A 14,197-nucleotide genomic window follows, 5' to 3' on the forward strand; every position below is an offset into this window, starting at 1 on the left:
ACATTACTGTAAGTGGGAAATTAAGGCCACGGTGATATTTTTGATGCATGTAAATAGTATTTATGAACATGTCTATTTTGTTTTCACATCGAGCTTTTATTTCAGCCTTGCTGTGTCAGAATGCTGAAAGCTTGGTAGTGTTGTCATGTTTTAATTCAAATTTGCTTCAAACAGTCATTTCAGAGAACAAGATCAGTACACACAGAGAAAACTTACCTTGTACTCTGTCTTATCGATGCCTATTAGGAAAATGAACTCAGCAATGAATAGGTTGATACAAAGGTTCTTGTGAATAGTGTTACGGTCACTTTGCAGGCCACGGAAAAAACAGAATGTGAAGATGCAGATGGCCAGGCAAACAAGAGAGATGACAATTCCCACCCAGGTGATGACAGTGAGGAGCAATTCGTGCACTCCATCTTTGTACTAGAAATAACCAAGAATGGAGAAAATTAATATGACTCTTTATGAGTATAAACAAAAACCTGTTTTCATAGGTAGCATCCAGAAAAGTTATTTGTTCATAACATGAGATGGGCAAAATGTACTCAATAATTTCTCAGTCTCAGGTCAGCTTCTGAGAAGAGTCAGAAGAGTCAGATTAGGGTAAGTACAAGATGAGCAGGACTGAGAGAAAAATGGGACTATTTTAGCCAGATCAGGTAGCATTTTTACTTTTCTTATGACTTTACTTTTCTTCGCTGTAAACTTGTCAGACAAGAACAAGTAGAGAAACATAACATTTTGAAAGTGCGAATAGGCTCTGATGAAAACAAAGAGGAGAGCTTTCCCTGGGTCCTCCTGTAAGAGTACATGTTCTTTCCTACAGACCTGCAACTCCACAGCGGAGAAGAAAGCAACAATATACACACCAATTAGGACAAAATGCAGAATATTTTGCGTGCGTATTTCCATCTCTAATCTCATGTTTAGCTAAAGAAGGCTCCTTGCTTCAGTTGCGACAGAATCACTTCTGTCATCTTGGTTATATTTTCAGTGACCTTTCCAAATACAATGAGTTTATGAAAAGTGGCACATCCTTGCAAATACTGCAGGCTCCAGGCCCCCTGACATCCAATAAGTGCTTTAATTAGACAGTAAAATTTCAAAGTATGAAGAGGCATTTAAACAACCAGTACAGAAGCTCCTTGACTTTCCTGCTCTAAGGAGAGCTGGCACTTGTGCTTCCACGGAACAGCCTTCACAGCTGCCCCGACAGATACTCTCCAGCTGTACTGAGGGGAAGTCTGCAAAACGGTTCTAAGGTTGGTCAGTAACTTTACAATATGATTTGAAGAAAACTCTTGTCTTTCCTTGTTTTTCTTTCCTGTTATTTTGCTTGTAACTTTATGGGTGAGGAAGAAAAGTGCTACAGAAAGCAAACTGTTTTGGAAAGAGTGGGTAGAGGCTATAAATACCTAAGAAACTTCAGCAATTTTGGATGTTGCTAAAAATTTAAAGCTAAATCTTTAAAAGTTTGTTCCCTGCCGATGGCTAGAAACATCATTACCTACCACAATTTCCCGATGAGCCATAAGAATTGCAAAGTTGGTTAGGTGACTGCAAGCACATGTTGTATGAGTTCTATTTGTGTCAACCAGTTTGCACCCTTGAGTTGACCAGTATCCCATCATAGTCCTCTCTGAGTAGTTCCAGAAGGAACAATTTGCATTGAAATAATTGTCAGGCTGGGAGATAAAAGGACAACATAAAATGAGGATTTTACACACTAAGATGGCAATAACAATTGTTTAATATGTGTAAAGGGTAATTTAGATTAAACTTTGCATGTTTCGGACAATAAAGTTTTTCATCAGCAAAACTGTGGACTATGTAATACAAGGAAGACACCTAGTTTTAAAGGGACTTTATAGTCCAAAACACTCTAAAGTGTAGTCTCAATTACTGTAGTCCCAACTTTAAACAATTACAATTTCCATCTTATGATTTTATGCACTGATGGTACGTTATAGCCATTTTTGCTTTCTGTAAAATTAGGACTGTGAATTTATTCTGAAGATATTTTTCCTATAATTGAGAATTTGAAAATGTGATCTTTTTCCTTTGATTCTCACCTTTGGTCAGGCCAAATTCATGTGAACAGATACCAGGAAAAAGTTCATTGCTCAATGTTTATCTATTTTGATGAAAAACAATCAAAATAGATTTTAAAAAAGAGGCAAAATGAGAGGAAAATTCAATCATATTTTCTCTATCACAGTAGTGATTATTTACTTTCCCCATGTGAGACATGAAAACAGAAAGGACCAAACTAACCAACAAAGAAACACATCAAATAAAATTATCATGAAGAAAGTATACACAAATTTAAAGTATAACAAGCCAAGATACAATACTTTATTCTTCACTGAATAAATACACTTAAGCAATTTGTATAGGCTTCCAGAACTTTGTCCGAAATTAATGTAAAAAGTTAAAGTGTCATTAAAACTTGCTACATCAGGCCATCAAGAATCTTAAGTGTTATTTTCTACCCTGCTACTAAGGTAAGAGTTAATTTTTAGTTAGAAACAAATTAGTCATTTACATTTTCATGTTGATTACTGAATTAGCTTTCATTAAGAATACACTTAAGTTCTAATAATCACTGAACCAGGCTCATTTAATTTTATGTTCATAGACTTAACTAAGCTTGTGTCTCTGACCTAGTCCAACATTTAAAATTCAAATGGAAAAAAGGTTATTTTTCTGCATTGCTTTTCTCTCTTGCTGATTTTATGACCTTCCCATTAATTCATTAGCATAACTCACATCAATGTGTTCCAGTGTAAAATGCACAGGATCAGTCAGGTACACCCGGCTCGACTCCTTGTTGATAGAGGCTGCAATGACGTGGGAGTTGACTGCAATCGTGCTATTCCGCCCAGCAAAGTCACTGCCCAGCTTTATGGTCGCGTTTTCAGTACTGAGAAAACGCCCCAAACTTTTGTAAATGATGAAAACCAGTTTTGCTAATCCTACAAAAGAAAAAAATCTCATCATCATGCCACAGAAGTCTACAGAAAGACAGAGCAACCTGTACTCTAATGAACTGATAATAAAGCATCAGTAAACAGAGAAGCCTTTTCAGGCTATAGATTTGAAGAAAAACTCCCAGGTACCCACGATCTTCGAGAAAAAGCCACAGAGCAGTTTTGTTGTATTTTGTTTTGATATTTTAACTAGGGGAGGTAATGTAGGTTTTATACAAGTTAATGGAGTTTCAGTGCTCCGTGCCCAAGACTCACCGTTCCTGCTGTTCTGTTTCACGGTGCTTGCAGAGAGCTGAATCGAGTTGCCTCCTTTACTGCCCTGAGGAAATTTCAAGTCCTGCACCTGGCCCTCAGTAATGAGCACTGCAACATCCAAAACTAAGCAGACCAGAAGGGAAAAAAAAAAAAAAAGTGGTAAAAATGGAGAATGCAGAGCAAGTCTCTTGCAATATGCCAGATGACAATATTTACCCCCACTCTATTTAGTTTTCTCACACTGCTGTCCTCATTTGCCACTGTAAGACAAATCCGTATTGCAATGTTTCAAGCACACAGTTAGTTTCTTTAACTAAACTAGGCCTAGTGCACATGACAGTACTTTAATAGAGATAACATGACATCAAACCTGGTTTTAATTTGTACCCCCAAAACATCCACTTATAAATACCACACACCCATATTGCAGAGAAATGTTAATTTTGAAGCTCCTCATGTCTATGCAGCATCCTCTGCTAACAAATCTAGAACTTTAAATATTGATTTAGATATAAAGCGTTTTCAAAACAGTCAGCAAATGAACACCTAAGTATACTTATGCTGTGTATTTAGCGAAATCGGTATTTGTAACTAAAAAAAAAAAGTCTTATTTTTTTCCTAAATCTAATTCTGTATAAAGGTTTGTAGGAAACCATTTTATTGGTTCAGCTAAAAAATATTTTGATTGAAAACTTAGATGCAACTCAGCCTTACTTAATTTTTAATTTTATAACATATTGTATATTGGGAAGCTTCCATGGGATTACCATCGATGGCTGGATCCCCTTGGTTATGTAAAATTATGTAGGTCAGAGTGGTCAATTTGTTGACAAGTATCTACATTATATTAAACTGGTCTAACTATAGGTCTAAACTATAGACATACAAAAGGTATGAAATTAGGGAATGATTTCTCTTTCTCTAAGCCACACATATGTACGTGCACTAGGACTTCAGGCTCTCGTAGCATCAGTAATGTGTTACAAACTATGACTTGGAGTCAGCTTATCGAAAGAGCTGATGTTCAGTCTACTGAGCTCCATGGAACTGCTCGTGTACATCCTGAGAGAGATTTCTGGGATTCTACCCACATTCTTCAGAATGCAGTGCAGTTACTTTGATAATGGACTGTAACACCTTTCCCCATCTTTTCCCAGTATCTTCCTACTCCAACTGAAAACTAGGAGGAATCATCTTCTACAGCTACAAACATGCAGACACTGAAAGATGAAAAATCTCATTTCTGCAGTCTCCATCTCGGTACCCCTCAATTTGGCAGACTTTCAGCTTCCTTGTACCTCACTGAGACTAGATTAATCTCTGTAATAAGATGAAGGAATTATTTTATGCATAGCAATGATTTTTGCTTTAACACATCCCATGTACCAATATTTGCACATCTCTAATACCAAACCCCTTCATTTCTCTGTCACCACTTAAATTCCAAATTATGCTCCAACTATCTTCAGCTATTTTGCAGTCTCTGGAGCATAGCTATTCTGCATTATGGGAGATGTAGTTCACTGAACACACTTTTACCTGAAGGCAGTCATGTTTAATATAAACATTTGGCCTATGTTCTGGGTGCCTAAAATATTTAACTGGCACAGTACACTGCAAAAAAGTAATTTAAATTCATTAGGAACAGATTACATATAACAGGAAAGCATTTCTGGAGCTCTACAGAAAGCAGTTACCTCAAAAAATCCATACTCTGCCATTTAAGCACTCTCCATACCCATACGTTCTGCTAATGATTTTTCAGTGGTAAATCAACTTTGCAACATCAACTACTTTCCATTTTACACAGCATTAATGACACTAAAGAAGAATGCTAATTTTGAAGAACTAAACAAGAAAAACGTGTCTCCCCCACTTAGAAGCATTTACCTTCCTACCAAATGTTGCGCAGCTCAGCTTTCAAAGAGTATGTGGCTATTCGGAACATTTTTTACTGATTTTGCATAAAGCAATACACAGCACTAAATTATGCTTGAAAAAGCAATCACTTACCGATATTTTCTGTGGGCATTGAGACTCTGGTTGGTTCTAAGAGATTATCAGCCAAGACAAAAGCCCCTTCTTCTAACGTATCAAGTAGCATTGTGGCTGCATGGGCTTGTTCTGAAGAATTCATGTCCTTCCAGGACTCCAGAGCTTCAGGCCTGAGCAGGTTGTCCACTGTATCCACAATTGCCTGCATTCATTAGAAAACTATCATTAGGTCTGATTGCCCTAGGCAGCTGGGGAAAATTTCCAACGTTATCGGGTGACAATTATAATACTTAACTGTCACAATGATTTACTATGATTTAATGGCACTAGAAAACTATTTTCAACATAAAAATATTTTCCATCCTCCCGCCGGATTAGCATTAATAGAAGTGCAGTTAGCCACTAGCATTGTGTGGTCTCTAAGTGGTAAACATGCAGATTTGACTTGTCTCATGTCAGATATAACGACAGTCTTATTAATGTGCTGAAAAATCTAAAAATAAATGCCAGAAATTTTGCCTGAAGCTTTCATCTTAAAGTTAATGTCAAAATGTATAACTTCAGTTTAAAAATACTAACGCCAAAACTGGCATTCTGCAGTTTAGGCTAAAATGACAACAATACTCTTCTGGAAACTTAGCCCAACTCATGCAGCTGTAGCGCTATAAACTACTTTTCTATGACAAACTGCCTTCTTTATTACAGGAGGCATGAAATGAAGCTGAGTCAGTGGATATAAATTAGCCTGGACTACTCTTACTCCCCCTCCTGTTCCTGTACCTGTTCATAGATACTTAAAAAGATTACTAACTCCCATTCCTGCACAAAGGTCAGTTAAAAAAGGAAATCAATAGAGCGAACAAGATGCCCACTGACTGTCCCTGTTATCAGTGAGGGCAAAACTGTAAAACTGAATAAAGCTGCCATTTTAAAAAGTCTTTCTTGTAACAACTCTATCATCATGTTTTAAGGTTCATTAAGCTGCATATAAAGCAACAGTAAATAAGGAAGAAGAAGAATTCAGTGACATGATTACATTATTTTTACAAAATAATCCAATCACAGTAATCAGTTAATCAATTGAAGGCAGGCTCTTACATTAATGCATAATGTAGCTGTGCATTGAATATGCTGTGCATTGAGTACGCCATGCATTGCTGAAACACCCTGTTTACTCTGTCCCATTTACCTAGTCATAATGTGTCATTAAGCACATATATAATTTGTTTGATCAATTTAAAAGCACTGGGGATGGAAACAGAACACATTGTACAAACAGAAAGATGCCGGTCTGGAATACTATATTGTGCAAATAAACCAATAGGAAAAGTTGGTCAAGGCTATTCTCAGAGCAAGATTAATTAGCCTAATCCATTTTAATATCCTCTTTCTGTCTGCATTGTGAGCCACCACGACCTTCCTGGCAGGTGGAAGATACTTCGAAGTGGCATTAAAGCCTTTTTTCTTTCTCTAATGGGAGACAGAATAGTCAAAATGCTTGCACTGATATTGCTGCAGCCATTAACTAGAGTGGAACAGAAATTGGTCTGCAGAGGCCAGATTCATTAGTCACCAAGAAATACAGATCGGAGCCTCTAATCTGAGGTACAAATGAATCCTCTGTCACAAAGTGGGAACTTGCTTCATTTGCATAGTGTAAGTCAGCTTTTGATTTGTAATTTCAAGAGGTTTATTAGTCTTATCTAAGCAGAGAAGCCCATTTGAGACCTACAGAAAATGACACCAGTCGGAAATTAAGGTTGTGCTATGGTTTCTTGTGTATCTCCATATAGCACTGGCGGTATGCAATCATTAATAGGAAACGCTTTTTATTTATTATGGGATAATCTAACTCTGCATTTTTCCTGTGGAAAATGATGACCTGCCCAGTAATATTTCTGAGGTGTTCTCTCCTCTCAAAGAGAGGCAAGTGGGCGGTGGAAAACCAGGCGGCTCCTGTGATGCACCTGTCAGAGCAACCCCATTACTGCTCTTCTCACATTCATGTTTACTATTGAAAATGAAATATAAAAACTCAGTCTACTCCAATCGTATCTGTTGGATTTCCCTTTACTATTAAAAAAGATTTTCTAATAAAAACCTACTACAATTATTATTATTTGAGAAGTGAATTACTCTCCAGATCTTTGTCTTTTTCTGTCAAATTTTTGCATTACTGGACATCTCCCATCCCCTTCCTGGGCTGAAAGACAAAAGACAGAAGCGCCCTGTGCAGAGAAATGTCTCTTCAGTAAGAGTCTGATTTATTTTATTATGTTGCAAAGTATTTCAAAGTTCTTTTCAAAAATCATTCTTACATTTTATCTCAGAGGTAAAGTATTCAAGTAAAAATCAGTATTTCAAAAGAAACTTTGAAAAAATGTGCAATAAAATTTTTCAGAGCCAGACACAATCTGCTCTAGGACTTTTTTCTCTTCTTCACAGGCACGAGGTGGCTAGTGGCATTGTACTGCAGAGCAGGAGCTGGCCACTACGGACAACCATTCTACAGCAGGTGAAAGAAACTGAAAATTGGGTAACAATGTGTTACATGCCTTCCATATAGCCTGGTTAACGGGACACGTGGCACACATTTTACTAGTGAAGTTAGAGAAATGTTTGTCTTTACATTTTATCCTGAAGTCACTGAATCTTGCCTTTGTAACAACTCTTAAAACTGTAAGAAAGAGTGATTTTACTAGGTATAACAATACACAAAGAACAAAGCAGGCTATATAATGTACATTTTTCATGCAAGCAAATTAACTCAAACAGTCTTTGATATAAAATACTACCAAGCTGAAGTAACTTCTGTTAAATTGCCAGCTTTTTCCTCTACCCAAAGTTGCACTGTAAGATACATGTTACTTCCAATTCAGATAATAACCATTTCTGCTCTTTTAGTTTTGAACAAGTTGAGGTAAAAGAGGTATAAACTTTGATCTTTAATTTTTTTTCTGAGTGTTATACCTGTGCAAAGCCAACATTTGTACAGTTGATATGGGGCACAATACACATTTATCAAAGACTGAAATACATAGGATCATGCAGCAAGATGATAAAGCGTGGCAGGTTGCTGAAGCAGGGAGAAAGCAGGGTGACAGCACAGGAGAGATACCTTAAGGTAAGCCCTGCATGTCTTCTCTCGTTTTTGGAGCTTTTTAGTAAGAAAAAAGAAAATCAGAAGTTAGACACATTCTGGAAAGCTTTAGAAATATAAAAAAAATTAGTCTGGTGTTTCAAATCCCGAATTTGAACTATAGCCTGGACACGAGTCTAGTTTCTGTCCAGTAATGACTGTAAAAAAAAAAAAATCACACAGGAAATGTTCTTCCCCAACCTTTATACAGGTTCCCTGATATCTTTGCCCAAACTGTGGGATTTGTGTGAAAAGGTTAAAGGAGAAAATCCCTGTGTGTGCACTTGATCTGTCTCTGGGAAAACTCTTTTAAGGGCAGCTAGGGATTGTAAATAAAACTATTGCCAAAATAACAGAGGAGTGCATGGCACTCTCTCTCTAAAGGTGGCTAAAAAACTGTTTTGTCTTTAGCTTGTTGACTAAGTTGATGCAAGGAAGCAGCTGAGAAATACAGCATTTCCTCTGAGAAAATGAGGAATGGTAGTAACACTTGTGATTTGTATTTTAACCAGAAAGACATATGTTTTCTCTGAAACATCATTTCAGAGAAAACACTTATTTGTGTTTTAGATATGCGTATTAAGGCATTCTTATAAAGATCAATTGTAAGCGATGTTGGCATCTTTAAAAGGCTGAGAAAGTGCTATTATTCTGCAGGAAGTCAGATTAAAATAAAGCCCTGCACCCATGCAGAATCCCACTGATTTTATTACATGTTCAGGGTTAAAAGGATCACTGGATAAACATGCTAATTTGCTACAGAATTTCTGAGAGCCAATGCCCATTTCCCTCACACTAGTTATAACACATTCCAGATTTTAATAAAGGACACAGTTACGTATTTCAGGACCAGTCAGCTATTGTGAATTATATCTTATTCCCTAAAGAAGGTAATTGCAACTTTCTGCCATGTATTTACTGCTGTTTTCTCTTACATGTTTATTCCAGAACGATAAGCACACAGGAACAAAGTATAGATTAATATTTCTGAAAGGAAAAAAATAAAAAAAAACAAGGGCAATGGTTATCCCAGCAGGAGAAGGTGACGGGAGGTGTGTACCTTGTTATAACTCCTTCCAGCAGAGTCTTTTTCACTGGGCCGCAGTTCCTGCAGCTGAGCATCCAAAATGTCCACGAGCTGCTCCATCAGCCTCACTGATGAACTAACATCGCCAGCGAAGACCGGTCCTTTGGTGTGTTTAGCCAGTTCATTGGCCAGACTAGCAGCATTTTCTCCACTTCTGATCTGAAATGACAATTTATATTATCTCAGCAGGGTCCCTTGTTCTGCTTGCGGCTCCTAATTCCAATTCCCTGTGTACCTTTGTTGTGGTGAAATAACCATTTGCACATACATTGAAATCTGCAACTAATTGAGACCAATAACGTTCTCTTTATCTCAGAAGATTAAAGGTTCTTAGATCCATGACACACAAAAGCAGTTCTTAACAGCCATCAAAACCAGAAATCAGACTGGGACTTCTGGGCTAGATCTTCTATTCATCCTCACTTTTATTTTACTGCCATTATCAGACAGTAAGAAATCTATTTGTTCATACTAGTGCTTGAGGCATTTGAAAGTCAAGTAGCCTGGTACTGACAACAAATTATCCAGTTTTCATAAACTTAGTAAATCTCAGTAGGGAGGGAAAACACAGAAAGTGGCTCTGCGCTCTAATCATACTGCTATTAATGCACTCAGACAAAAATCTATTTATTACAGTATAATTTTTCCTGAACCAAAAAACCTCGCTGTATACCACAGTTTTTGCTGCGTGATTTGTAATATTTGATTTATTAAGCAAATATAGCTTTTGTTTTTTGAACACCAGCAAAGCTACTTTGCTTTAAATAGTGACGAGAACACATAATCATAGATTAAATACAAGAACTTAGAGGCAGAGCATACCAAAACACACTTATGAACCTAACTGTTGGCCAATGATTTGCACACAAAGTACACATAACTCCTTCTACTTTAAATGAACACAGAGTAATAAAGATGGCTTCCATAAACTGAATTATTAATGCTCAGAGTTAAAATCCTTAATCACTACTGTACACCAGATTAAAAGGTTTCAACCAACCTTCTGAGCCAGCTGATTTACCCAGTGTGAGGTACAGTTGCTAAGATCAGGGCCTTTGGGGTTCCACGTTCCCGTTAAGACCACGCAGAGATACGAGGCAGTTCCTAAAACAGATGTAGAAAACTACAGTGAAATATGGAAACCATTTTTCCGCATGCATTCAGGAAATCGGCTACACTGTGCTCGCAAGCAATGTTAAATTCTGAATGCCGCTAATGGCAGTAGTTGACAATAATTGACAAAAACATAAGAAAATAATGTAGATTACAAACAGCAATAAAAATAGTCAGTGAGAAGTACCAGACGTTTTCTGCAAACAAACAAAAAGCCCTTGATTTTTCCTGGAGCTCATCCAGAGGGGAGCTCATAACGAGAAAGGCAGCTGTAAGCATATTTCTCGACAGTCCTCAAGCAAAGCCCTAAAATTTGACCTCTCAAAAGCACATGCACAAGGTAATTCTGCAGCTACACTCAAATGCCGTTTGTAGATTAAAACTTGACCATTGCCTATAGATACTGCATTCTCCAAGTAATAAAAAATCATGTAACAGACAGCTTGAGATTAAAAAAAAAATCACCATGAGAGAGCAGCACATTGCTTTTGAAATGTCTGCTTGAAATCAAGATATATTTTTAAAGGCAATACCTCGTGTTCCTTTGGGACAAGGGCGTTCAACCATCATTCCTCTTTGTGTCTGAGGCCAGCTAATCCCCCTGGCCTCAGTCGGTTCACAGAATCTCTCTGGCAAAGGGAAAAAACTTGTCACAGGAGGAATTTTGGTTGTGGAAACTGGTGGCGGTGGCTTGGGTCCTCTGCTTCCTTCCTTTGTTCCTCCAGCTAATGTTGTGCTTATGGGACCTTTCTGTGATGTAGTGCTAGTGGTTGACACTGTGGTTTTGTATAGCTCTGCTGAAGAAGTTATTGTCACTGCTGTGGTAGGCACTGCACAGAGAAAATTAGAGTAATAATAAAGTAAATGACTTCAGAATTATATAAAAAAAAATTCTTTAAATGTTATTTATGTAGTTTTAAAGGATTCTCTGGTGTGTCCTTTCCTTTATCTTAATATTAGTCTTTTCTTATTGCTATTCTGGGTGCTTAAGATATAATTTGGACTGATTTTTATTTTTTTTTTACTCCCAGCTCACACCAGTATGATGTTTCAGCACATTCTCCAAATAATCTCTTCTGTAATAAAAATTGATCGTTACATTTCTGAAGGCTGAAAGGCAGTACTGGTGAGTTATCAGTACATAACAAACACGCTCAAAGCAATTAAAGATTACTTAATCACTTTTGCAGAAGGAATAACTCAATAGACACAATCATTTGAATCAGCATGCCGTAAACAATGCAGTCCAGCTTTAACAACACAGGCAGTGGGCTGTAACTAACAAGACCATTTGAAAAAAAAAACAGACCCCAAAACTTTAAGTCACCCAGTACACACCTTCCAGGAAAATAATTACGATAACATCTTCCTACCCGGCAGTCATTCTGCTTGAGAGAGCCGCAGCATGCCCGATTAGCTGCAAACAGAAGCAGCGCCTAGCATGTACGTGGTGTTCTCCTGTTTGAACATTTCGGGCCTTAACATCGTTTTTTTGATAAAGCAGGTACGAAGACACAAGTCGTTCAAGCCGGCGGCAGGAACTTAGTTTAATCTTTTATGAAACACTAGGATCAGCTTAGGCCAAAATCACTTCTGCCCGGGACGCGCAGCCGCTCACTCCACTGACCCGTGTCGGGAAGGCTCTGCGGGAGCTGCCGAGGTACAGCCCGAGCTACGCCCTGGTTGTGAGGCTCTGGAGAGAGAATTCTCGGTAACGCTAGTGGAGAGAACAGCCCAGAACTCCTGTTCGTCACCTTCAAATGCGTACTGAGCAATGGCTGAAACAATGCAACTGAGCAATCTAACTGAAACAGTTATCATTAATTATTTCCAAATCTTCATTAGTGTTCACAGTGCTTTATAGGCACATAAAAGCACAGATCCTGTGCTGAGAATAAATAAGCTCATAGCAAGTATTTTTTAAATCCTAAATGATACAGAAATAAATGAAGTTAATTTTAGGATTAAATTCAGTGGGTAAAGTGCCCTTTTTCTTTTTTTTTTCTTCTGCTAGGCCCTTGAACTCTGACTTACTGGACAACACGTCTTCTCTAAATTAAATCATAAACATAAACCAAAAGACGAGCTGCCTCACTTTCTTTCAGCAGATGTTTTTTTAAGTCAGTGTTTTGAGTAAGACTAACTTCCAGTAGTTTGGCAGATAACGATCACTTCAAAATCCCTTTTCAATTATATTTCAGTTGTAATATATAAGGAATCTCAAATATGAAATTACCTTTTTATTTTCATACAAATTTAGAGTGGAGTTTTTGAACATTGCGATCTGTTTTTAAAGACTAAGTGCAAAGATGTGCTTTTCATCCCTCCCTTGCTCATAAATGTGAAACTTCTTCCAAGGCTGTCTTCTCTTCAGTCTCATTCTTGGCTGCTTCAATACAGCCTGTGCAATTGCGCTGAACTCGTGGTGTAGCCAGCTACTCTGAAACCTATTGAAATCCCTGGATCTGTTCTGCAAGTGCTTGCCTGACATCTTGCGAAACTGCTGTAATTTTCTTTTGATTACAATGCATCCAGCCTTCTAATGTTTTCCCAATTAACATTTGTCAAAAGCATTTGCAATCACTTGCAGAAGTGTCAGGAAATGCCTGCTGAATCAGGTCCTGGGGAACGGGAAACTGGTGGGGACAAAGAATGATGCAGGGGACAACCAATTATTACTATCCATCCCCTAACACATTGTGCTAATTAGTACATATTTAATCACTGAAATGTGTATTAGCATTATTGCAATTACTACTCAAAACCTATAATGTTTAGGATAGCTTTGTCTCAGGAGCAAAATATCACTGTAAGAATTCCTAACAACTCTCTAAAGTTCAGTAGTGAGGTAACAATTTTCAGAACATATTTTGTGCTGTACTCTCAGCTAAAATATCCTGCTGTCACTACACAACTTTAGGTAGAACAATTTCCATGTTATCCATTAAAATCAATTTCAAAGCATATCACCCACTATTCAAAAATGACCTGCATAGCTTATAGTAGCACATACTTTAGAAATGTATTTATAATCTCACATTTTAGGAGGAAGACTTCAAAACACCTCTCCCACAAAACTGCAAAAAATACGTATCACTTCTAAGAGATTTTCTCTTGAATTAAATTTAGGGAAAAAAAAGGGAGGAGAGAAGTCAGTATATTTAAGAATGTACCAGGAAGCTTCAGACAGTGCTGGAAGCCTGGGAAAGAAGGAGACTGAAAAAATAAGAAACGACTGAACACATCACTTTAAGGAATACATCTAGCTTTTAGAAGTCAGACCATTTTGTTTTTAATGACCTGTTGGGGAACTTAATCTGCAAGGCCATTCTCCTGAGCTGCAAGAAGACACATGAGAGCTGCCACCACCTGATATGTCTCGTTCTGAGAGCTGAGGGTGATGGCATCTGCCGGCTGCCAGGCACTGCCTTGCAGAGCGCCTTACCAATGTAAGATAATGGCAGTGATGATTAATATGCCGCAACTAAGAAGAAGAACAAACTCAATGTCAAGGTTATTAACCTATTGTTCCAAGCAGCAGGGGTGAGCCTGTACAAGGATGAAGATACGTAATTTTTGTCCAATGCCAAAAAAGCTGCTTTCACAATGTGAGAT

At 37.7% G+C, this 14,197-nt stretch overlaps 1 protein-coding gene across 1 annotated transcript in view; it reads right to left on the reverse strand.

The window, feature by feature from the left end:
- ADGRL2 (adhesion G protein-coupled receptor L2) overlaps positions 1-14,197 on the reverse strand; it is a 127,933-nt gene that overhangs the window by 25,222 nt on the left and 88,514 nt on the right. Inside the window, exons 6-14 of the mRNA XM_074152123.1 lie at positions 11,116-11,412; positions 10,470-10,573; positions 9,443-9,628; positions 8,362-8,400; positions 5,262-5,445; positions 3,249-3,371; positions 2,773-2,978; positions 1,515-1,688; positions 217-426 (exon numbers count right to left, since the gene is read on the reverse strand). Of these exons, the coding sequence (XP_074008224.1) occupies positions 217-426; positions 1,515-1,688; positions 2,773-2,978; positions 3,249-3,371; positions 5,262-5,445; positions 8,362-8,400; positions 9,443-9,628; positions 10,470-10,573; positions 11,116-11,412 (1,523 nt within the window). The remainder of the gene's footprint in view (positions 1-216; positions 427-1,514; positions 1,689-2,772; positions 2,979-3,248; positions 3,372-5,261; positions 5,446-8,361; positions 8,401-9,442; positions 9,629-10,469; positions 10,574-11,115; positions 11,413-14,197) is intronic.

Source organism: Numenius arquata, chromosome 8 (genome assembly GCF_964106895.1).
Source record: "Numenius arquata chromosome 8, bNumArq3.hap1.1, whole genome shotgun sequence".
NCBI classification, from domain to species: domain Eukaryota; kingdom Metazoa; phylum Chordata; class Aves; order Charadriiformes; family Scolopacidae; genus Numenius; species Numenius arquata.